Source organism: Xiphophorus couchianus, chromosome 7 (genome assembly GCF_001444195.1).
Source record: "Xiphophorus couchianus chromosome 7, X_couchianus-1.0, whole genome shotgun sequence".
Classification (NCBI taxonomy): Eukaryota; Metazoa; Chordata; class Actinopteri; order Cyprinodontiformes; family Poeciliidae; genus Xiphophorus; species Xiphophorus couchianus.
In genome coordinates this window covers 18,956,946-18,982,353 of record NC_040234.1, presented here as the reverse complement: position 1 = coordinate 18,982,353, position 25,408 = coordinate 18,956,946, and the positions used below count along the sequence as shown (strand labels likewise).

Genomic DNA, 25,408 nt, shown 5'->3' with positions numbered 1-25,408 from the left:
TGTGCATCAGTGTGATAAAAAAAGATAAAAAAGAAGCAATTCCCTGATATAAATAATTCTGTAGGTATTTAGCTGTATGACAATTAATATTAAATATTACATCTGATAATAATAATATCTTTCCTAGTTCCCCTTTACTTCTCTACTATTTGGTGTATACCCACGCATCACTCTATCTCCCTCCCCTCACTGCTCTCAGGTATAACTTACGCTCTGGGAGGACAAGTTTTGTAAGGCGCTTAGCTTCAGAAAGCATCATGTCAAAACGTCCCACAATGTCTGATGCCCAAGGAGGAACAAAGAAAAACAGAAGTAAGAAAGAAATAAACAAAGGTACAGTAAAACTAATGTTATAATGTGATGGAACTGCCTGTTGCCTTAGTTTTTTTGGGGGGGGGGGGGGGTTGGAGTAATGATAATTCTGCTCTAGTGGCCTTTATCTGACAGTAAATTGACAGGAACATGGGTTATAAGAGAGGGGGAAGACATGCATCAAAGATCAAAAGGCTGGGACTTGAACCTATGATTACACAGTACAGAGGCCTCTGAAGAAAGGTCGTACGCTCTACCCCCACACCATCATGAACAATGCTTTGATGGTTATTTTATTTATTCTATTCTCTTTTTTTTCAAACTGAGCTGAAAACTGAAATACTGTCAGTATTGCAGAAAATACTGTAAATGTAAACCAAAATAAAATCTATTTGAAAATAAGAAATTAAGAAAATAGTGTTATCTACTACACAAGAAATATGTGGTATTGACTCATTCCCATCTGCCTGGGATCTCCTTCTTCCAACAGGTAAATAACAACACAAACTTGCCGTCTTTTAAATGCTAATTGAAAATTTGTGTCAAGGAGTGTGAAACAGTTGCTTTCATACTCTATGTAGTTTCTAATACTTAGGAAGAGGCGATTTCTGTTTGGCTACTATAGTGAGAAAAATTGAGTTTGGACTTGTTTAATGACATCTATTTTGGAAAAGGTAGGGTAATATGTGCCAAGCTAATGAGAAATGGTTCTCATGGTTTGCAAGAGGTTTCTTCTGCTCTGCTGAGAAAGTGATGATGAAAACTGAGTAAATACCAGTTTCTTCAAGGGGAACAAAGCAATGAAGAATGACTGTAGGTTTGCGAAAACAAGTCAATTGGGCAGGTTAATGTCAACTTAGCATCATTACTGTATTTCCATATATGACTAGTCATGACTAGTCATGACTAGTCATGACAAAACCAGGAACAAGTCTTCCCTGAGTTTTCAGAGATTCAAAAAGCGTGGATTCTAAGCTTTACAATGATGTGAAACACATAGAAATGAAAACTGAAGAAGATATGACCATGAATGTTATGTGCACAATGCAAACAAGATCAGCAAGAAAACAATCCTAAAACTTTCAGAAAATGGTCCTGACACCTGATTATACCATGCCGTGATAAAGCCTGTTTTATGACATTCCTTTCCTACAGCCCCACCACCAGCATTGAGTGTCGACATGTATGACTGGAAAGTCAATTCGAGTTAATTTGTATATCACATTTCAGCAACAAGGAAGTTCCAAGAGCCTTACATTATAAAATATAGTACAGTCACCAATTATGAAACAAGCAATAGATTTTACATTTTGTCAAATGCCATCACCAAAATCATCAAACAAATGCATATCACATATGTTGATCAATGTTCCAGGTATTATAAATCAAAGGCAATATTAAACAGGTGTGTTTTTAGTCTTGATTTAGAGGAACTCAGTATTTCAGCTGATTTTTGAAGTTTTCTGAAAGTTTGTTTCAGATTTGTGGTGCATAGAAACTGAATGTGGCTTCTCTATGTTTGGTTCTGGGGATGCAGAGTAGCCTAGAACCAGAAGACCAGAAAGGTCTGGAAGGTTCATACTGATAGGTATTTTGTTTACCTAAATACAAAGAAAGAACCACAGACAACGTTTAGGAGTTTTCAACCAAGCTTCTGCAGAAGGAGAAAACATAGCAAACCACTTCTCCAAGGTGTTTACCATGCACTCTGACTCCCTTCAGCAGAGCCTGTCTTTTTATTAAGCAGGAGAAGGAAGGGAGTCAAGAGTGAAATGTGGGAGAGTGATAAATCAAAGAATGGCTATTCTGAAACAAGGAAGAACTACATTCTACACACAAGCAGTTTAAGGAGTATCCCAAGATAAGAAGCAGCTGCACCTTCACGGTTTAGAGAAAAAGCAAGTTTTGTCTTTCACACGGTTCACTCTCTGGGGTGTGAATACTAAACCTTTAAATGAAAAACAAACTGGTAACTACTTTTGTAAAAATGATAAAACATAATTATTCTAACACATACAAAACAGGTCTTTAGTCTATTTTGGTGCTAAGCCATTTTATAAACTAACAACAGCATTTTAAAGTCTATTCTCTGAGCTACTGGGAGCCAGTGTAAGGACCTTAGAACTGGGATGATGTGCTCTGTCTTCCTGGTTTTAGTGAGAATGCGAGCAGCAGCGTTCTGTATCACATAATGTTGTGAAGAAACATCGTGTTCCTAGGAGCAAGTCCTAGGAACAAGCAACTTGTTTCAGTATTCATGCAATATTCATTGAATACTGCATTTCACTGTGATAATTTCAATCTGATATTAATTGCATTTCAGCAAATTCATTGTGTATTTTACGTGTACAGTACAGTAAACATACTGTACATAACACATTTCTTATGTTTTTTACTTCATTTCTGGAATCATGCACCTCTTTTTCTCTTCAGATGAATCAATACCTTTAAAGGACACCCCAAGTCCTTCTGCAACATCGCCTAGCTCTTCTTCTGCGTCCAACATACAGGATAAGGTCAATCAGGTCTGAATATTTTCAATAGTTTCAGTTTATAGGTAATTTATGGTTTGGTTAACATTTATTTTTCTAACCCAAAAAAAAAGGTAGTTGAGTTTATGTATAAATATATTAGTGGGATGATTGGGGGACCTGCAGGAGTTCAGGGCTGCTACCTAAAATCTCACCCAGGTTAATAGGGTCAGCAGAAACTACTGAAATTGGGTTGAGAACTATCCAAAATATTATTGAACAGTTCCACGAGAACTGTCTTACATTCTCTTGGGTCAAGAAGAGATCCTCCTTCTTTGAGAATGAAAGACCTCAAAGACTAGTCTTTAATTGTCTTTCATGATGAAAGAAAGATGGTGAAAGACCAGTCTTTGAGGTCTGATGATATAATGATGATATCTGATAATATCCTTTAAGGATTGGTGATCACCTGTAAATGTTTGGTGACATCATCACCAAAATATTTATTTATTTATTTATACTTCTTAAGCTTGAGACATAGGCACAGAAGAATAAGGCACTTGCTGCAAGTAACCAAACTAGTTTTTTATTTTGGCACTTGATACTTTATATTGTTTCTAGGGCTGTTTACATGTAACTCTGAAGAATCTCATTTTTCTTTAGGGAAATGCATATACATACCAAAGCTTTGAAAAATTCCTTTGTGTGAAAACATTAAAAAAAATTATGCATATGTTTTCTTTCACTTCAAAGTTATTTACTACTTTCTGTTTTTACAAAAAAACCCAATAAATTCATTGAAACTTGTAGTTGTAATATAACTCTGTGAAAAAAGGGGACAATGAATGCTTTTCCAACAAAACAGTCTGAAAAAACCTTTACATTGTTATTATTCACAGTCCATATTGTATATTCCTTTCAACATAGATATTTTTTGTTGATTTGGAAGAAATCTGATGCTTTATTCCCTTCAATTGTAAGTAATTACCCTAATCCATGCATCCCCAGTCTGCACTGTACAGAGAGCTCTGAGTCAGTTCAGTTTCCTGCTGAGTTGTATCTCTGATGCAGAGCTGACAGTCTGCCACTCTGATCACCACCAATCCTTGCAGTGTAGCAGCATGAAGGGAGATGAGATGAGATTCACTCATGGTTGTTTTATACTCTGGCAATCAAAACAGGATCTAAACATCTGTCTATTACCTTTTCTTTCCAGCAAATTTCCACGTGGATCAAGAACAACATAACAAGAAAGCAATGCTGCCCTTTTAAGAAGGATGCCAGGTGGGATGATTTGCCACTTCTTAAGCTGTGATTTTAGTTTTAGTTTAGATTCCAGTTAAAGTGCTCTGAAATACCAACATCTACAGAACTGTAGATGTTGCGTGCTTTGTGTTGTCCAAAAAGCTATTAAAAAATAGTCTTCATGAATGAGAAATAAGATCAGTCCAACAGTCTGAAATACAAAGGCAAATCAGGGTACTAAAGGATTGGTATCCTTTCCCATAAAGGACACGTCTAAACTTCTTCTACCAACATAAACATGTGAAATTTTGCAATTTGTATTTGTATTTTTTACAGCAACAAGGAAGTATGTTGTTGTGAATATTCGGAGCTTGACTCCATTGGTAAAGCCAGCAAGCCAGAGGACTTCAAAAAGCATACCTGCAATGAAGACAAACATGTCCACGAGGTGTCAACAGATGCTTTTGGAGACATCAATTTTGGTGGTTTTTGGAAAAAGAGTAGCAAGGTAAACCATTCTATCTCAGTTTAAAGGTAATATTATTATGTCACAATACACAGGATGAATGATAACACCTCTGCAACATTTGTCTGATCCACTGCTAGTTATTTGGTCTGTTTTAATCCAGAAAAGAGCAGTTTCTCTGCATTCCCAAGTACAATGAAATAGTGTCCCTTTTTCTTCCAAGCATTTTGTGTATGTGTCTGGTATATTAATATTATACCGATTTAAATTGACTGGTCTAGTATAGATTTGCATTAATCATTTGTACTGCAGTGACCTTAAGTGTGAGTTAATTGTTTGTTTGTGAGCCTTTGTACCCACAGACTGCCATTCCTCCAGTGACATTTACTCCTAGGTCTCTTTTCTAGGTTTTCAATTTGAGTGTTGAGTATTCTGGGGAATTTAAAAGTGAGTTTTCCACTCGCTTTTACTGCAGAGTAACTGATTTATTAAACTAATATTTTTATCAACCTAATTATATAATTGATTTATTTTTAAGTAATATATAAGTATTGTTCTATATGATGCAATTATGTTGAGAGTAGTTGTTTTTCTATAGAAGAGACCAAAATAACAGAACTTGCTAATGAAACTTAACTAATTTGACTGGACGTTTTTCAACTGAGAAAGGAAAACACAACAACAACAACAACAAAAATTAGATCCCCTAGTTTACTAAACAGTTTAATTGGCAAAACATTCCACATAGAATTTCAATTATAAATGTCGTAATGCAATTAGTTTTTGCTATCTGATTAAAGACATAAATGCCATTTAAAATATTTAAAGATCACCAATCTTTAGGCAGTTTCAACTATTCTTCTGTGCAGTACTTCTCAAGCTCCAACAGGTTTGATGATAGCCATCTGTACAGTCATTTTCAGATTTCTCCAGAAATGTTCAGTGGTATTCAAGTCTGGACTCTGGTTTGACTAATCCAGGACATTCAGAGAATGGTTCTGAAGCCACTCCTTAAAGATCTTGGCCATCTGATTTGGGTCATTGTCCTGCTGAAAAATTAACCTTTGCCCCAGTATGAGGTCAAGATGTTGACCTCAAATGTTCATCCAGGATGTCCCTGGTAATTGCTACATTCATTTTTCTCTTTATTCTGTTTAGTGTGCCAATTCCTTCTGCTGTAAAATGTGCTATCCCATTGCATGATTCTGCCATCTCCATACTTCACTGCAGGGGTGGAATTGACCTGATGATGAGCTGTACCTGATGCACATGATGCCTGGCATTCACACTTTAGAGTACCATCTTTGTCTCTTCAGACCAGAAAATGTTGATTCTCATATTATCAGAGTCCTTCCTTTTGTCTTTTATTAAGGGATGGCTTTAGTATTATGGAGACCTTCATGGCACTCTACCATGCAGGCTTGATTGGTGGATTACTGCAGAGATGGTTGTCCTTCCTGGAGGTTCTCCTCTTTATACAGAGGAACAGTGGAGCTCTGACAGAGAGGCCATCAGGTTCTTGATCACCTCTGAGATTTGTGCCTCAAGACAATTCTCTCTCTGAGGTCTACAGACAATTCCTTTGATTTAATGCTTGGTGTTTGACCTCTGACCTGCACTGTCAACTGTGGGACTTTTTATAGACATGCGTGTGCCTTTCTAAATCAAGTCCAATCAACTGAATTTACCACAGCTGGACTCCATTTAACCTGTCGTAACATTTCAAGTACTATCAGTGGAAGCAGTTTAATTTTAAGCTTCATGGCAAAGGCCATAAATACTTACATAAAAGTGATTTATTGGTTTTCTATTTTTATTACATTTACAAGAAACCTAAAAACTTTTTTTCACATTGTCTTAATGGGGTATTTATATGTAGAATATGAGAGAAAAATATTAATTTGATATGATTTGTCATATGGCCGTAATATAACAAAATATGGAAATAGTGAGTACTTTCCAGATGTACTGTATGTAAATGCACATTTCTGTTTTTTCTTTGTTAAAGAAAGTATAGAAAATGTATTATTTTCCTGCCACTTCACAATTACAAGCTACTTTGTGTTGGTATATTGCATACAATTCCAATAGAATTATTATTATTTTCTTTTTGAAAAACCTCGTTGGGTATAAGTACTTTTATAACACACTGTAAATGTATATCTGTGCATTCTGATGTCACTTCTTGTTTGCTCATTACCAGTATGTACGAGTATTCACAGACACCAGACCTAAAGTGCTCTACGAGTTACTGACAAAGCAATGGAAACTTCCGCCTCCCAATCTGGTCATCTCAGTGTCTGGAGGAGCCAATAACTTCTACCTGAAGTCCCACCTGACGAAGGCTTTTCACAGAGGACTGATCAAAGTGGCTCAGACTACAGGTGAAACGCACAGTAAAATAGAGATAGGTGTGATTAATATCAGCCAGAAACATACACAGTGATACTTCCTCACCTCTAGGTGCATGGATCATCACTGGCGGTACCCACTCTGGTGTGATGATGCATGTAGGACAGGCTGTGAGGGACTGTGCCCTGAATAACACTACGAAGCGGAAAATAGTGGCTATTGGAGTGGCACCATGGGGAGTAATTCACAACAAGGACAAATTAATAAATGAAGAAGTAAGATGAACACACGCTTCACATTATTCCTGTGAATAGATTTGTATGTTTCCTTCATACTTTTTTATTGTGTTTGGCTGCAGGGTTGCTTCCCAGCCAATTATGTGATTGACAAACAGGGTCAGGGTGATCTGGTCTGTCTCGACGACAATCATTCCCACCTCCTGCTGGTTGATGATGGGACCAGTGACAAAAAGGCCTATGGTGCAGAGATTCCGCTGCGCACGGAACTAGAGCAGTACATCTCAGACCGAACTCTTGGAACTAAAGGTTTAAAGGAGATTAATCTTCATTATTAAATAATAATAATAATTTTAAAAAATCAAAAGTAAGGAGAACTGCAAGCAATCCATATATAGTTGGCTCTTTGATTTTTCCTTTTCATAACAAAATCGCAAACAAATTAAAATAAAAAATTAAATAAATAACAATAATTATGTTGCTGTTTTTGTTTTTCCATTCTTAAAACTTAAATGTAAAAATATAAAATTGAACTACTTAAAAATCCTTTTTAGTTCAGCTATTTAAATCCAAATTAAAATATATGACTGTTGTTTTTATATATATAGCAACACAGGTGGGAAATCACCAATATGTTTACTGGAGATTATTACACCTCATTATGTTAAATAATTACTTGGAATATTAGAGCAACTTTGTTCAAGGTAAGATCATCAAATATATTGACTCCCTCTAAATAAAACAAATTTATGGTGAGCAAGAGTGACAGTATAGGGTTTTCATAAAATTGGATATTTTAAAAAACTGAGTTGACTATTTAACATGTGAAGAACAAATGAAAGCTTGTATTTGCTTTAGTCATAAAATAATTGATTTATAATTGATTTAATGTATTTTTTTCAAATTTAAACTGGGAGAGATGTAAACAGTTAACAGCTTAGTGCATCTCCAAATCACAGGAATGTTCTCTTTTATACCTCCTCCCTCACAGAAAAACAAAACAAAGAAGTGAAACATCTCCTTCTCTGCTCCACATGTCCAATTCCTTCATGCAGAAAATTTACCCTTCAATTAATTAAAAACCACAGTCTATCAAGAAATCACCAAAATATTCTCAGTCATGTTAACATGTTGAGTAAAATTTTATTTATCTGTCAGTAGATGATTTTCTTCTCGCATAAAATAGGTAGCAACCAATTTTAGCATATTGACTGAAATTAATACAAAATCTATATTTAATGAATCCATATATATATATATATATATATATATTTTATACAGTCATGTATTCTCTGATAATACAGTCTTTGTGGAATCACTCTTGTGCTTCAATGTTAGAAAATTCAGTAGGTTTCAGTAAAAAACAAAAATGCTAACTGTCATTTTATACTGCAACGCCAAGTAAATGTTTATAAAGAAAAAAATCTGCAATTTATCAGCTTTCCAAAGCTTCTGAGTTATAACCGCAAAAATGTAAATACAATTCTTTCCAAATGTTCTCATATCTTCATATATATGTGAGATATTAAATGTTTTTTGTACAAAAAAATAACCTTTGTTGTAGCAAGTGAGTGATACTGAAATATATTCAGAAGTTTGTTAAAAGTCCACATTGCCTCAAAAATCCCAGAATATTTACGAATGACCATCATGTCCAAAAACAGCCCAAATTTCCCAACCTACCACCGTCTGAAACTTCTTTTCAAAGGAAAACTTGCCCATGTTGCTTAGCATGTATTAATTTCTGAAACACAAGGCGGAGCTCAATTCTGTCAAGGTTAGCAAACGTTTCTCAATTTGCATGGGATGCAGCTTTGTATACAGTGTGATTTCCCCAATATTAACATTTGATTTCACCAAGTTCAAAATTTAAATGTGAAATTACATATGAGCCATAACCAAGTAACCACCTCTGAGTGTGGTCTTGAAGATTTGTACCAAATTTGGTGTAAATCTGTCAGGTGGTTATATAAATACAAATGTTTTGCATCACCTTGCAACAATATTGCATAAAAGTCAATACACAGTGACAACACATCATCCCCTGTTAGGATCTTTGCAATATAACCTCCTATGTAATGGGGGATATGATTTTTTTTTCTTTTTTAATTGACTATCAGTGAGGTTTTTCTACTAGACTGCTATATTATTTTTCTTCCCAGCATTTCTTGTGTTTTCTGACCTATGTGTTTAAGTGGAAGAGAATATTGAGAATAATATTATTAATAATAATAATAAAATATGTACAATTACAGAAGAGCAGGAAAATGGCCATGTTTTGCATTGGTCATCTGTTGGCTTCCGCAGGCTTTGATCCGTAATTATTAATAACTGTAAATAATTGTTTTCATTATTTACCCTCCAGCAACTACTATAAAAACCCTAGTGGTTTGTGTGGTGTTGGACGGAGGAGAAGGTACACTCAAAGTGAGTCAACAGATTCCTAAATCTTTCAGTCTTCGTGTTTCTAGTGAACTGACTCATCTTTGTCTCCTCTCAGACCATCTACAGTTCAATTGAAAAGGGCACACCGTGCGTGATCCTGCAGGGCTCTGGCAGGATAGCAGATGTTATCGCTCATGCGTCTGGATTCCCAATCAGTAGGATCACCACCACTCTCATTAAGGAGCTGACTAAGAAGTTTTTTGGAGAAGAGTACAAAAACATAAAAGATGACCAGATTGAAGCCTGGAAAAATATGGTTAGTGAAGTGATGATGGTCCAGTCCATGATATGTGGTGGTACACTGTCGTGGTTTTGTTATGGGTCAAACTGTTTGGCATTATTTGGGCTAAAACCATCTCACTATTGGCCTCTTTGGTGAAATGGTTCTTATGCAGTTGAATTTTCCTATTGGTTGCAGAGGTATGTCTTGGTACAACTTTGTCCTTCAGGTATAAAATAACTAACTAACCCTGCCCTTGTGGGGTAGCCCACGAATATGTGTCCCTCTATCACCCTGAGGCAAGAGAAGTCACTGGTAACAGGAAGTTTTTCAGCAATAAGCACGGCAACTTAAGGAAACAAACAAACAAAACAAAAAAACAACTTCATTTTGATGGGCTCTTAGTTTGAAAATAAACATCTGATCTGGATGGCATTTGCTGTGTGTCCTCTAGATGTGTCCCTCTGTCATCCTGAAGTGAGAGAAGTCACTGGTAACAGAGTTTTTCAGTAATAAGCACCACAACATAGGGGAAAATAACATAATGTGTATGTAATCTACCAATTTTCAAGAAAATATTTGCTTTGGCATTTAGCAAAACAAAATTATTTTACATCGCCTACTTGAAATTCAATCGGATGTGTACTGGATTAACTGATGTAGTAAATCGTCATGTGATATATTTCTTCTTTAAATGTTGTGGTCTGAAAGTGAGCTTCCTAAAACAGCACTGTGGGTTTATACATTTGTCTGCTCTGTTTCCAGATTCATAAGATAGTTGAGAAGCCTGATTTGCTGACAATATTCAGAGCAAGGAAAGATGATCAGGGCGTTTTGGATGTGGCAATCCTTGATGCTCTTCTAAAAGGTAACTACGGTGCCTTGCAAAAATATTTAAAATATTATGCTACAACTGCAGTCCAGTGTACTTTATTGTTATTTTATGAGTTATTTGGAATGTAATTGAAACATGATCTTTAAATCATATTTTCAAGTATAAATCTGAAAAGTGTGTAACATATTCTTATTAAACCCTTTTACTCAAATACCTCAAAATAAAACTCACTGCAATCAACTGATTTTTTAAGTCATCCGATTTTTAGAACCACATATGTGATTATAACCTCAGTACAAATCCAGCTGGGAAGGCCTCAAGTGTTTATCAGAGATATATGTACCATTTCACTCTTTCTTCTTTTTCTGTACTTCTGAGCTCCTGCCCTGTCTAACTAAACAGTTTTTTTTCACAAGTAAAAGATTTAACTTGGTATTTTTCTCCAAATTGTATGTGTTTTACTTTGCCACTGTGTCTCACTTCCTGTCTCATGCATGACATTCTCTTCAAATTTCTGTGACACAAAGACCAAAATAGACCCCATACCTATCTTGGTCAGAGTCAGAGATGCAGTGGCAAGGAATCGCTAGCAGTCTGCGAGGCCCTATTGATTTTAACGTGTTCTAGTTGTTTTTTACATTATCCAACCCGATTGTCCATCAGATCAGTTTCCAAAATGGATCTGCTGTATTTTGAACTTAATGGATATTGCTTAGGAGAAGCTTCATGCACTAAAACAGTGTGAGTCTACATCACTGAACCCTGTTAATGCTCGTATTGTGATGATTCACCTGTTTGAAATGCTTCGTCTCAAGTTTCCATTAATACGTTTTCTTCTGTGTTTATATATCATCGGATAATTGTTCTGCTTACTGAGCTACTTGTGGACTTCTACACCAATTTATGTCTATGAGATTTCTGTTTTTCTCAGCCAAAATTATTTTAGTACTTTGTGTTCTTAAACTTGTTATTTGCCTTAAGTAAAAGCTGAAAAGAGTGTGTTCTGTAGATATCCTGAAAACATTTAGCAGTAAGTGTATATTCTAGCTTTCAAGACCACTACATCACAAGAAGATATGTCCTGGAAGAAGCATCTGGAGTTGGCTATCACCTGGAACAGAGTTGATTCAGCTGAGACTAAGATTTTCACTGAGGAAAAGATTTGGAAGGTGAATTTGTTTCAGAGCACTGTGTATTATAAAATCTTACTTTTTTTTTTTTTTTTAAATGTGTGACTCAGGTAGTAGCACATAAAAACATTCACAGATTGACACTAGGTGGTGCTAGAGCACTTGCTCTCTTTCCACTGGACAACAAAGTGCCTTTCTGTCATATTTTATTTACAGTATTTATATTTTCATTTTATTTCTGGATTTAAAAGTACCCCATAGTTTTGTCATTTTGCCCCCTCCCCTCCACACACTCACCTAAATCTGCCCTTTCGTGCAGAGACATTCCTAGCCTGTTTGGCACACTGGGCGAACCACCCCACTCGAGCTCTCTCTCAGCCTGCCCCCTGCCCCCTGACCCCTGCCCCCTGCCCCTAGAACTTCTATCCAATGGTGCCAAGGGATGGGGGAAAAAGAGACTGGAAAAAAATAATTGATGCTTAAGGACCAGCCAATGAGTGTGCTGGTCCCTCCCATTGACACTGATTGACATGCAAAGTTATTAAGTTTAAGTGTCATTATGAAATAAATCAGCCATGGGGAAAAACACCATTTTGATAAAAACTTGACTTTGTAAAAAGGACAATTTAAATAAAAACTGCTGGAATTCATTAAAAATGATTCAACAATTGCTATTACTGAAAAAAAGTTCATAGTGAAATAAATAATTTTATCAAGCACATTTTCAAAAGAGAATGAAAAATATTTCACAACGATGAGCTTGTCAGATTATACCTGTTATGTATTTTTGTAGATACTTCTTGGTTTCCACCAACCTAACAAGATTCTTTTTTTCTTTCTTTAGTCCAGTGAACTCCACCGGTTCATGTATTTAGCCCTGGTTTGCAATAAGCCTGATTTTGTGAGTCTGCTCCTGGAGAACGGTGTGTGTCTGGAGGACTTTCTGGATGACAACACCCTTTGTGATCTCTACAAAAACTTGCCCAACTGCCTTTTTCTGTACAAGCTGTTCAAGAAGGTGAAATTTACCACCAGCAGCAGGAGGAAGGCACTGGACATGAAGGGTCTTGATCAAGCACGAAAAAATATCTCCCTGAAAGATGTCTCTATTGAAGTGCGCCACCTGCTGGGGAAATTCACAAAGCACATCTATCCATCCTCCAAGGACGGAGAACATACTATGTGGATAGAGGACAGGCCATATGTGAGTATGCTTTATTCTTAACTTTATTAAGTGGGTAGAAACAAAATCCTACAATTAAAAGTAATTGTTTTTCATAAAATGACTCGAATATACAGGCATCTCTGTTATTAATACCTTCTACAACATCTTTCTGCCAGAAAAACATCACTTGGTCTTCTGTAACATTTCAGGCAGTAACGCTACTGCCTGAAATACAGAATCTTGGGTCGTTTCTTATGCTCACAGGTTTTCTACAGATTAAATTAGATGTAACGGTCAGGATAGGTTTTTTCTCATTTAATGCTTCACTCAAATACTGCAACTATAATCTAATAATAATAATAATAATAATAATAATAATAATAATGATAAACCATGCAATCAGTTATAATTCTGATTACCCAGAATAACCCACCATTAAGAGACACATGGACGCTGAGAGAGTTGGTTCAGCATGTGGTCCTGGTACCACACGTGGTTTCTGTTTTTTTGTGTAATTTCTTAACAACATTTCTGAGAAGGCCTTTATATTGATAAATATATCTAGGCAGTGCAACTTAATATATTTCATACATTTCTGACACTAGAGTTTAGATGTGAAATGGTGCTAGTGAACATTTAATTAAAATTGTGCTCCTTTGTGTAATTTTTACAGTGTCTAGGAAATGGCAGGACTGGAACACTCAAGTCAGTCAAGTCATTGCATTACTGACTTGACCCATATATATATATAATAGTCATACCAGCCTCCTGCAATTTCAGTCTTTCATAGCTGGGGGCACAACATAGCTCTCCTGCATAAATCAGACAATTCCAATCCGACAGCTAGCTCTTGGTCAGATCATCCTGTTAGCATCACATAACACCAACTAGTTCCTATTGCACTATTTTTGGATTCATTGCTGAATGCTAGCTTTTGTCATTTTATTTTTTTATTTATTTTAAGTAAATTGTTGAATTTCACCTGCCTGCCTCCACCCTGCAATGGGTCCTGGGATTCATCATTTTATGTCTTGTTACTCCATGTGTCACAGCACAGTGTACTTTCAGGTTGTTTGGAGATTGAGATGTGTGTAGAAGAAGAAAATTTACATTTCCAATGGAAACAGAGTCGTAAATTACTAATGAATAGTTTAGTTTAAAAATACTTAAGTTGCAAATACAGGAATTTTTAGTTGTAAAAATTTATATATTCAAATTGGAAATGAAACATCAAGAATAGCACACACCCCATCCCAGTGAAAGGAAAATAAACTATCCATTTATGAAGATTCCCATCCAAACTTCAGGTCCGAATCATTTGCACATAAGTATTAACTTAGACACTCTTTACCTCCTATCATGGGATTGAGTCCAGTGTTCCCAGTTCAAAATGTCGTTTGTTTCTTTATTCATTATTTCATCAAAATATTGTTTATTTGACTTTCATGAAATCACTGACTCCACAATGTCTCCCGGCTTTATAGAGAATATATCTGACCAGTTAACCCAAAAATCCAATCCCTCACTTTTTTTTTTTTTTTACCTGAAACTCAGAGGGACGATGAATCTAAGAGGGTTGCAGCTAGAGATCTTTTCCTCTGGGCAGTTGTCCAGAACAACAAGGAGCTGTCTAAAATCGCCTGGGATCAGGTGATTAAAAACTCCTGCATATGTTTAAAGAAAGTGTCTTCAGAGTGGTTTATGTGTGTAACTCTGCATTTCTGTGTGTGCGTGCAGTGTGGAGACTGCATGTCTGCTGCTCTGGCTGCCAGTAAGATCCTGAAGAAAATGGCAAAGGAGTCAATTGATGCAGACGAGCCTCAGGAAATGCTGGAGCTCGCCAATTACTTTGAAGATCGTGCGATTGGTATGAGGCAGAGGTAAAGAGAACATTTACAGACTGAGCTGGGATTTATTGACCTGCATGTGTTTTCTTCAGGTGTGTTCAGTGAGTGCTACAAGAATAATGAGGAGCGTGCCAAGAAGCTGCTGGTTCGAACCTCACGCCTTTGGGGCGAGACGACGTGTCTGAGGCTGGCGCTGGAGGCCAATGACAAAAACTTTGTGGCTGAGTTAGGCGTTCAGGTGAAGCAGATTTTTATTTAGGTTTTATGATTCAGGACATATGAACTGTACAGACATTTCAAACAAAAGGAAGTTCCTTTTCTTTACATATAATAATCTGAAAAGCACTTGCATTTGAATGCAACCACTGTATACAAATCCATTCTAATGACCCTAGATAAAACCCAGTCTAAGTAATTGCCTCCAGAGTCACCTAATTGGCAAACAGAGTCAACCTGTGTGTAATCTGAACACTGGAAACTTATGGCAGAAGGTGCTCTTGTGAGACCAATACTTAACCTTCTTACCTACAGTACAGACCAAAAGTTTGGACACACTTTTTCATTGAATTCAATGAGAAGGTGTGTCCAAACTTTTGGTCTGTACTGTATGTGCAAATTTGCATGTATATAAACTAACACTGCACCTCACCCTGAATTCATTATTTTGACCTAGAAACACAGTGATGGTAACATCATGCTGGGGGTTAGGTTTTTTTTTTTGTTTTTCATTGACAGCAAAATAATGGGGAGATGGATAGAACATTATTCAGGGATATCTTTGAAAAGGTCCTGATACGGGGGTGGAAGTCCTCCTGTATGGAGCCCCTATAGAGGGATTGAAAGAAAAGAAAAACTTTTCCGTGCACAAGAAAGTTTATTTTTTCCTTCAAAAAATGTAAGGCCCCATACATCTACCAGTAAGACAACTTCGTATCTACATACAATCTTAAGAAATAGCTTGTGGCTATAATATGAAACATCATGAATACAAACCCACAAAGTGGTCTTCAAAAGTCTTGTCATCCCTCATTTCTGTTTGCTGCAGTCTTTAAGATCCTTTTAAGAGAGCCAAAGACAGCCTGTCATCTTATACCCATATATTGTACAAACTCTTTGATAAGACCTTTGTGCTTTAGGATCGTCTTACTCAGATTTGGTGTGGTGACCTTTCAGTCAACAATCCTGTGTGGAGGGTGCTGATCTGTATGGTCTTCTTCCCTCTGACCTACACCAAGTTTCTGGCTTTCAGGTGAAATATTACTGGGAGTGATTGTATAAATAAAAACTGTTGAAGTTGTAAAGCATTGCATTTCCACATTTTCCACATTCATATCTGTTTTTCCTTTTTAGATGTGATGAAGTCCTCCAGAGAGAAATCGAGCAGAACGAGTGGATAAAAATGACTGGGGAGGAAGAGACAAAAAGCACTTTGAACAATAATTCGGATTGCTAGTGAGAGGACAATCTCTGATTGATTCAATTAAAGACCTATTCAACATTTGCTGTCAAATTTTGTTCAACACTCTGAGTTGTAGAAGTTGTATATTATGAGTGAATTTTTACTTTCTTTATAAGCAACAATTCTTGATCAAATGAGTTACATTGATGCTGATGTTTCTGCCCACAGTAAGCAGAATGTGGAGCCTCTGGGCTGCTTGTCCAGACTGAAAGGACTGTACAGCGCTCCTCAGGTCAAGTTTTATGGAAACATTGTCTCGTACTTTGCCGTCCTGTTCCTGTTTGCTTACGTCCTGATGATTGACTTCCAGAGTACACCGTCTATAAAAGAGTTGGTGCTCTACATCTGGTTGTTCACTCTGGTGTCTGAGGAGATTAGACAGGTGAGACGCTGCAAATATAATGGGCACTGTTTGGAGAATTATCCTTTCTCCAGCTAGGTTCTTGATGTATGAAGTTGAAGAAGAGTCAATGAGTCATGAATTCCATTTATTAATACCAAAATTTCACCTGGAAAATAACAACTTTTATTACTTTTACTTTTACTGAATACTTTTATTCAGCGAGAAAAACCAATAACAGTCACTTTAAAATAAATGAGTCTGATGCTTTTCTGTTAGATGTACAATGGCGGCTTTTGATATGGGCCACATGGGCGGTTGCCCAGGGCAGCATTAATGCAAACAACCAATTAAAAATAGAACCTATTTATTCTTTAGTTGTGCTCTCAGGTTTTCTCCCAGTGTATTATATGAATGGTGGTTTGGCTTTCTCAAACCCTCCCCCACACGTGAGCTAAGCGTTGCTTGTTTATTTATTTTAAATAGGTTTTTTATACACCAGTAACAGTGATAGCAAAGACTGTTTTCTACTTGGATTGTTGTTGGACTGGGCACAAAGCAGAGAGCATGCATTAATCATATTGTCTGCAACTCTGTGTTGGCTTCCTCATACGCTGTTACAGTGTCTGGTCTGTACTTTTGAAGGTTTACAACTCAACGCAGGTTGCATGCTCCATGATTCACAAGTAAACTTTTAAAGTTTAAGTTTACTACACTCATTGACTTTACATAAGCATAATTATTTTAAACAAAATTATAGTATGCAAATGAACAGCAGCTTAAAAAGTACTCAGACCTACCAACATTAAATAGGAGGGTTGATTTGCAAAATGAGCTGTTAATGACTCGACCATAAAACTTGAGAACTACTTACATTGGTCAATAACGTATATCCTAAAACTGGTTTGAGGCAGCCTTGCCAGTAGGTTGCGCCTCTTAACCACATATGTAAAACTAAAGATATCCAACTTGGGAAAAAATGAATAATACATTATCTGAAACAAAACTGCAAATAAACTTGGGGATGCTGATAATGGTCACATTTCTGTTGAAGCCTTTGTAAGAATTGAGCTGAAACAGAGACACTTATAAACACTGCGGGAAACCGGCCTTCAAGTGGTGTACTGCAGTGTGTTTCAGGTGTGGCCTTGTCCACAGGTTTATCCAGTTAGTTCAGATGTGTCAGTTAACCTATCAGAAGTGTGTGGAGGGAATCCCAAAAGATTTAACCCAAGGCATAGATTTTAAAAGACAGTTATTTTTGATACTGACCAAATGTGTATAAACTTTTGAATTCTAGGAAAGTTGCCAAAAAAAAAAAAATCTCTTAAAAATTGTCTTGTTAATTTTCTGGCATTTAGGACTATAAATAATTTGGGTAATTCTAATTGACCTAAAATAAGAAAGGCTTGGTCAGAATTAACTTCAGACAGTGAGAAAAAATGTGTGTGTCTTTTTATTCGATGTATGTAAATATCTGTTACTTTTAACCAAATTCTAATATTCAACCTCTGGAGGTTAGCTATCAAATTTAACCTTATTCAGAATAAATATCTAATGACAATAAAATTCTGACATGTCGGTTTAAATTTCTGTTTTCTCTCTCAGCTGTTTTATGATCCTGATCATTTTGGGTTTTGTGAGAAAGCCAAGGTGTACATTCAAGAGCTGTGGAACATTTTGGATGTCATCTCCATCGTGCTGTTCTGTGTAGGACTTGGATTGAGGTACTCTCTCTGTCTCTCAGAGAGACATGGAAAGGTTTCCAAGGCTCTCAGTAATCTGTGACTGACCAACTTTTATGTATTTTTCACTTCAGGATGACAAAAGAGCTTTTCTATCCAGGTAAAATCATCCTGTGCATCGACTTTGTGGTCTTCTGTCTCCGCCTCATGGCAATCTTCACAATCAATCGCACCTTGGGACCTAAAATCATCATAGTTAAGAAGATGGTGAGGAGTTTGCATGAATGAAAATGAACCTCATAAAATGTGGGAACAATAGAACAATACACAACATGACATTTATGAACCTATAGTTCTTAGGCTGGTCTTTGGAGACATTTTTTTCAGCAGGGTCTTCAGTCTTTAAAAATATTAGTGTTTTCCAGTGTCTCCCTTTCCAGACTTTATTCTGCATCTGATTTTCTAAATGTGATTTTCTATAAGAGAATTTATATTATTTATTTATGGTTTTTAAGATGGAAATATTTACCTGTAGTTAATTATTTTTCTATCTTTTTGCCCTCTGATGTAATTTATGCTGCAGATGATGGACATGTTCTTCTTCATGTTTCTCCTGAGCATCTGGGTTGTGGCATACGGTGTGGCCAAACAAGGCATCCTCATCCATAATGACAATCGACTGGACTGGATCATTCGTGGGGCTGTTTACGAGCCATACCTCATTATATTTGGAAGTTTCCCTGAAAATATTGACAGTGAGTGGAGAAGTGCACCGTGTAGTTTTACTACTTGACGAGAAATCATAATCTCTCTGTAGGTGAAGCCAGTTTTCTTGGTGATGCTGCATGTTCTAGTTTCAGTGTTTTGTCTCCTTCAGAAACTAGGTTTGATATAAATTCATGCAGCATGGACGGTACAGATCCCATGAAGCCCAAGTGTCCTGTGCTGAATGAAAACCAAATGACGGTCTTCCCTGAGTGGCTCACCATCATCATGCTCTGTATTTACTTGCTGTGTGCCAACATATTGCTCATCAACCTCCTCATAGCCATCTTTAAGTGAGTCCTTAGTGCCATATCATCTGTCAGCTTTGGTTTAATTTCAACATAGTGAATCTGTTCATCTTTTGCCTGCACAGCTACTCATTTGAGGAGGTCCATGACAACACGGATAGAATCTGGAAGTTTCAAAGATATCAGCTGATCAAAGAGTACTACAGCCGCCCGGCCCCCCCACCTCCTTTCATCATCTTCAGTCACCTCTACCTCTTCATCAAAATGGTGCTGTGGAAAGCTCAGAAATTACAGACTGAATTCAGTAAGGCCTTAGTCCCTGATTTCTATATGTGTGATATTTACAAGAGGTGACCTCAGATCCATTGCTTTTGATGATTGTCTCCGTCTGTACTTTGCAAAAATGTTTATACCACCTTTATCTTTTTATATTTACTGCCAATTCCTCATTTAGCTTATTAAAATTTCTCTTTAGAAATTGAAAGTCTTTTTTTTCAACCTTCCTGATATGAGTACTTAGTAATTATCTAGATAGAAGTAGAGACGATGTCACACTCTGTGTGAAAGAACAGTTGCTGCAAAACGGGATTTTGTAAGTGTAAACCAACAATAAATTTATTGAAAGTTGATATTTATTATATTGTTTCAAAAAGTAGCAAACCTTGAGTCTTCTACACACAAAAATAACTAACACTTCGAAGAATTCTGTTGTCAGAATTTTAGGCATGAAGTGTTCATTAATAATGAAAAAACATCAGAGTTTCTGACTGGCTGTTTCAATCTGAATGTAAGTCGATTCCAGTAAATGGATGATTTTTAGATTCCTTATCTCTAGGCTTGTTGAAGGTCTTTCTAAAATTCTTCAATTTTTGGCTGTTTTTTTTCTCTTTTTTTTACTTGTTCTCCATCCAGATGTAGCACCTGATAAGGGTGTGAAGGACAAAAACAATTGTCAGGACTAAAGAAATACAGAAAAGCTAATTAACAGTATTTGAAAGTCTGAAAAAAAAATCAATCACAGACCTGATTCAGAACCCCACTTTTGTCTAATCATACACTAGATAGCTACGTTTTCAGCTGAAAGCTCTATAAATCACCTTTTGTTTGTTAGAAAACATCCCTAAAAAACTGTTGATCAAGATATTCTGGCTCTTTGGAAGGAAAGAGCCAGACAGAAACAAATGTGAAAATGATGGCGATACAAATCACGCCCCACTCCTTTTTTCCAGAGGTTTCTATCCCAAAAGAGGAAGAGGAGCTGTTGTCCTGGGAGGCCTTGATGAGGGACGCATTTGTGCTATCTGAACGGCAGGCGAAGAGCCAGAGCATGGAGGGGCTCATCCAGGATTCATCCCAAAAGTACAATCCTGCAGAAAATTCTCTCTTCTAGCAAAATCCAGGCTATTAGATGGCTAAATACCTCTATATGAGCTTCTGAATGAAAGCCAAGCAGAATAGTCACTTAAATTACATGATGGGAGGGTTTTATATTGTAAATTGTTTGAGTCTGTATTTCTTATTGATTTTTTTTCATAACTTGTGCCACATTTTATGATTCTGTGGCCCAGACTTTAAATTGTTTGAGTTAAACTCAATTTGAAGCTCAAATCCAGTGGTTTTGTATTCATGGTAAATCGAACTCATCTGTCATGAAAAATGACTTCAATTTGTAATCTTTGCTTATTCTATGTGAATAATGTGTTTTGTTGCATAAACTGAATAAACAATGTGATTTGTTTAACATAAAATATGAGAAAAGCATGTTATTATACGGGTTGCAGCTAATATAAGTCTCACTCACTCATGTTATTTTGTGTGATTTCTTAGGGTTACCACCTTAACTGAACGGCTGGAGAAACTAGAAGAACAGGTTATGAACTGATTTAATGACTCCTTTAATGTTGGATCTATATCACTGTATAAATGTTTTTTCCACCCTTCTTCAGAACTGTCTTTGCAGCTGGTTAAATTACTGGTTGCTTTGTGTCTTCAGTCAAACAAAGCACTGGAGAGTATGGAGGACATTAAGAAATCTCAGGGTGATTCTGCAAAAGAAACTGTCAGGTGAGATGCATTCAGTCTTTGTTGTCATGTCTACTTTAATTACAGACCATGACACTAGGCCATAAATGTGTTGGTCTTTGGAATAATTAAGGGGCCAAAAATGTATAAATTTGTATTAGAAATGGTTTTCTGTGACTGATTAAAATCATTTGTGCCACATTGCAGGGTTTTGTGGCCCAGACTTATCATTGTTTGAGTTAAACTCTATTTGAATTTTAGACCCAGTATTTTTGTATTTATGATAAACCAAGCTCACCTATCATATAAAATGTTTTCAACTTATATTTGCTTATTCTGTGAATATTGAGTTTTGTTGAACTAATATAGGCCTCAGGTGCAGCTAATCGAAATCTCAGTTACTCATGTTACTTTTTTGTTTGCTAAGAGTTGCCAACTTAAGTGAACGAATGGAGAGGGAAGAGGAAGAGAGCTTCAAAGCACTGCTGAGGAGAATGGAGAAACTAGAGGGACAGGTTATTAACTGATTTAATCAATCTTTTATGTTGGATTAAATTATGTATAAATGATGCTTTATTTTCACAATTCTTCAACATTGTCTTTGCAGCTGGTTAAATTACTTGCTTTGTGTCATCCAGGTCACCAAAGCACTGCAGAGGATTGAGGACAGTCTGAAATCTCTGAGTGCTCCTGCACATAGTACTGTCGAGTAAGATGGACTCAGTCCTTGTTGCCATGCCTACTTTAGTTATTGATCGTGGAACTATATCATAAAAGTGTTAGTATTTTGAGTAATTAAGGGCCCCAAGACAGTAAGCCCTGTGTTTTCTGGCTTCTTGCTGCAGGTTTCATGATTTCTCTGGCACAGGTAGCTATAAGGTCAATGTGTATTTTTTACTTTTTGGATCAGGTATATTAACTAATTAGATGCTAACTGAAATACTGTATGTCTTGGTTGAATAGACTGTGATTATTGCTGTTTGTTATGTGCAATGTGGGATCTAAAGGCCAAAATAGCAATACCTGCCAATGTTGTTCATAATGATTAAATCAAACTGTGATTTCTTATTAGTAGGATCAGACTAATTAGTATCCTTTAGTTGCAGCATTAGAGAAATATAACCTGGGTTCCATTAGATTAGTTATTATTTCAAGTATTGAATCAAAGTGTACTGACTGCTTCTAATTTTTTATCAAATAAAAAAGCTTATAAAATTTTAAAGAAGTGTGGACAGTCAATTATTTTGTCACTGAAATTTAAAGGTCCACTATTATGCATATCCATATGGTAGCATGTTTCTGTGCTACCATAAGGTTATCTCCTGCTTCTGGAAACAGTCCAAGTAAATCCTCTACTAGTGTCAGCAAAACAGCCTGTTTCAAAAGCCTCTAGTCACAACACATTCTCACTCCCAACTCGTCATATATTGACGCGCAGGGTACCCCTTTCGCGTCAATATGTGACGCGAGGGGTTTTATCCTATGCCTTACCATAATTTTTGCCCTAAACCTAACCAAATCGTCGGGTTTTGAAGGTTCGGCAGTGGTTGCGAGAACCCTTCGCGTCAATAATCCACATAAAACATGTGACCTACCCAAATCGTCAACATGTGACGCTGAAGGACCCTGCCCAAGTCGTCAACTATTGACGCGAACGGGGTCAATAGTTGACCCCCTTCTAACCCCCTATTTACAGAAGGGGGTACCCTTCGCGTCAATATGTGACGCGTGGTCAGAAATCGTCCCAACTCGTCAATATATGACGAGTCGGGAGTGAGAAGTCAAGCCAAGTCCAGCAGCTGGCAACCCAAGTGGAGCTCCACCCACTTCATTAAAGACCAAAGCACAATGGCTGCTGGAAAAGGAAACTGTTTTGTTGTGGGCTGTAATACAGAGCATGTGTCCAGGCATTTTCTCCCAGTCACAGAGAACAGAGCTGCATGGATTCATTTTAGTTTTGCTTGCAATATCCCTTGTGATGTTGTCAAAGAAAGGTGTAGCTTGCACAGATTAGTTTAGGAAGGAGTCCTCTGTGTATTACCAACATTACATGAGATTTACTGTTCCTACTGTTCATCACTAATCTGCAGAAGATAATGATGTGTTTTGAATTGTTGTTCGGCATGTACATAATTTGTTATTTAGCACAAGCAAACGCTGTGCTAAATGACCCTCTGCTAGCCCTGTGTCTTACATTACATTACCCACAATATCTGCAAATTTGCTGTTGGAATTGTGGTGAACTGGAAGTGATAGCCTACAGAGAAAAGATACAGTGTTTGTGAAAACACGTCAGACACCTGGACATTACCAACGTTGTCTGATTTTCTTTCTTTTTTTTTTTACGTGTGCTTTTCCTCTAACCTCGCAGCAGCTCATTTACATCATTGTGACATAGCCCTAAAACACAGCATTCCTTAATGAGCTCAAAAAAGGCAGAACTGACTGGGTGAAATCTCGATATCTGAGAATAATTTTGTGTATTAAATGTAATGAACATGTTTTGTATAGCCCACAGAGCTGTCCTATAGTTTGTTCAAGGCAGCATATAATCTGCCTCGAGGAATTTTAATAATCGAGGTCCTGAAATCATTCAACGACTCATTACAGCCTTAGAAGGGGGCGTCATATCCCTGGTATCTCCTCCCGCTCCGTCCAGGATTTCTGCATATGCTTATAACACTTCAAAGTTTGATGGGTGGAGAAAACTGATTCTTTGATTTTTTTTTAACCTTGGCATTGTATTAAATACCTTTTACCAGTATAACAGTCTCACCTTTATACCATTAAGACACAAATAATTGTCAACTGAAATAGTTGAAATATTGATATTGAGCTTCTTGAATTTAAACAAGAAACTCGAACATACCATGTTTAAATCCATGTTGCGATTTTTGCAAATATTTGTCTAATTTAACCAAAACACAAACTTTTAGTTCTTATTTCCTCCCTCGCTACCTCATTTGTTGGTTGTATGTTGTTGATTTCTTAGAAGCACGAACACCCCGTTGTTCTGGTGCGTTAATTCTCTCATTTGTATGTTAAATGGGAACAATATACGGACCACAACAAATAACATTTTCCAAGTACACAAGCATGGACAAGTATGCATTAGATGGAAGAGCCATGATGTGAAAGGGCAGAAACTCTTATGAGGAAACCATCACAATTCTCACAACCGTAGAGAAACATTAACAGAAAAAGCAGCTGCAGTGATACCAGAGACCATAACACAACAATCGACATGTTCAGACTGATAATGCATCTTGGCACAATATTTCAATGCCTGATGAAAAAGTTATTGTGGAAACTCAAAGAAAAGTACTGGTGTATATCAAAATGCCTTTAAATGGGTTAATCATCCTGGGTGCCACATGTATTCTTTATGCTTAGGTTTGTTTTCAGCAGGTTTCCAGTGTTATCTATGTACACAGTCATGTGTACAGTTAATACATTTTTTGAACTCTGAACTAAACGAGACAGTTTTAACTTTAAAAAAAAAACTACGGTACCCTAAATAATAAGACTCCACCCCAGCAAGTAGGGATTCATTTACAAGTACTTTTTATTTACGGCAGTCAGTCAGAAGAGAGATTCTAAATAAAATCATGATACAGAACCTGATAAAAAACTATTTATAAATCATTGCATAAAGTTACAGTGAGGTAAGTTACAACAAGAACAAATAAACAACCGCTTATCAACTCAGTGACAGAACACCTTAAGAAAGAATCCTGATACTCAATAATGTAATTAAATTTAAAAATTTCTAGATCTTTCCCAGGAAAAATGTTGTTTATGTTAAAAAGAGAAACTGACAGCATCCTGACAGGTTGACTGTTGTAGTATTGAGATCCCAGGCTTAATGATCCAGAGACTCAGCAACAAGTGAGGCATGACACAACCCTCACAAATTGAGCAATTTGTGTTTGCCACAGTGACTTTCACATGATTGTGGTAATTTTCCATGAAAAGGTTTCCTTACTTTCCAGTATTCTGATGTGAATATGTGTAGCAGTAAGTTGTTTCTAGTCGAAGTTGACTTTTGGGGGCAGGTGGGCATCCTGAAAGCACAAAGAAATGATTGGCGGGATTAGAGATGATGTAGATTAAATCATGCTAGAACACGTTAATGAAGCTTGTAAGATCTCTGGAGACTTTATGA

General features: G+C 36.7%; 1 protein-coding gene across 3 annotated transcripts in view; it reads left to right on the top strand.

Annotated features, from left to right (window-relative positions):
- Positions 1 to 228: 228 nt before the first annotated feature.
- Positions 229 to 25,408, top strand: part of trpm2 (transient receptor potential cation channel, subfamily M, member 2) — a 44,369-nt gene continuing 19,189 nt past the window's right edge. The window contains exons 1-28 of one of the 3 annotated variants that reach the window (XM_028024148.1): positions 229 to 333; positions 2,746 to 2,837; positions 4,000 to 4,067; positions 4,365 to 4,536; positions 6,698 to 6,878; positions 6,958 to 7,121; positions 7,205 to 7,391; positions 9,448 to 9,509; positions 9,583 to 9,783; positions 10,513 to 10,615; positions 11,630 to 11,751; positions 12,557 to 12,916; positions 14,432 to 14,527; positions 14,615 to 14,744; positions 14,817 to 14,962; positions 15,861 to 15,973; positions 16,075 to 16,176; positions 16,352 to 16,565; positions 18,132 to 18,250; positions 18,343 to 18,475; positions 18,792 to 18,963; positions 19,086 to 19,266; positions 19,347 to 19,525; positions 20,451 to 20,580; positions 21,049 to 21,091; positions 21,215 to 21,285; positions 21,671 to 21,758; positions 21,882 to 22,465. In XM_028024148.1, the coding sequence (XP_027879949.1) occupies positions 258 to 333; positions 2,746 to 2,837; positions 4,000 to 4,067; positions 4,365 to 4,536; positions 6,698 to 6,878; positions 6,958 to 7,121; positions 7,205 to 7,391; positions 9,448 to 9,509; positions 9,583 to 9,783; positions 10,513 to 10,615; positions 11,630 to 11,751; positions 12,557 to 12,916; positions 14,432 to 14,527; positions 14,615 to 14,744; positions 14,817 to 14,962; positions 15,861 to 15,973; positions 16,075 to 16,176; positions 16,352 to 16,565; positions 18,132 to 18,250; positions 18,343 to 18,475; positions 18,792 to 18,963; positions 19,086 to 19,266; positions 19,347 to 19,525; positions 20,451 to 20,580; positions 21,049 to 21,091; positions 21,215 to 21,285; positions 21,671 to 21,758; positions 21,882 to 21,956 (3,780 nt within the window). In that variant the 5' untranslated portion in view covers positions 229 to 257 and the 3' untranslated portion in view covers positions 21,957 to 22,465. Of the gene's footprint in view, positions 334 to 2,745; positions 2,838 to 3,999; positions 4,068 to 4,364; positions 4,537 to 6,697; positions 6,879 to 6,957; positions 7,122 to 7,204; positions 7,392 to 9,447; positions 9,510 to 9,582; positions 9,784 to 10,512; positions 10,616 to 11,629; positions 11,752 to 12,556; positions 12,917 to 14,431; positions 14,528 to 14,614; positions 14,745 to 14,816; positions 14,963 to 15,860; positions 15,974 to 16,074; positions 16,177 to 16,351; positions 16,566 to 18,131; positions 18,251 to 18,342; positions 18,476 to 18,791; positions 18,964 to 19,085; positions 19,267 to 19,346; positions 19,526 to 20,450; positions 20,581 to 21,048; positions 21,092 to 21,214; positions 21,286 to 21,670; positions 21,759 to 21,881; positions 22,466 to 25,408 lie in introns of those variants that run through there. The other 2 variants (XM_028024150.1, XM_028024145.1) reach the window with 2 other exon arrangements.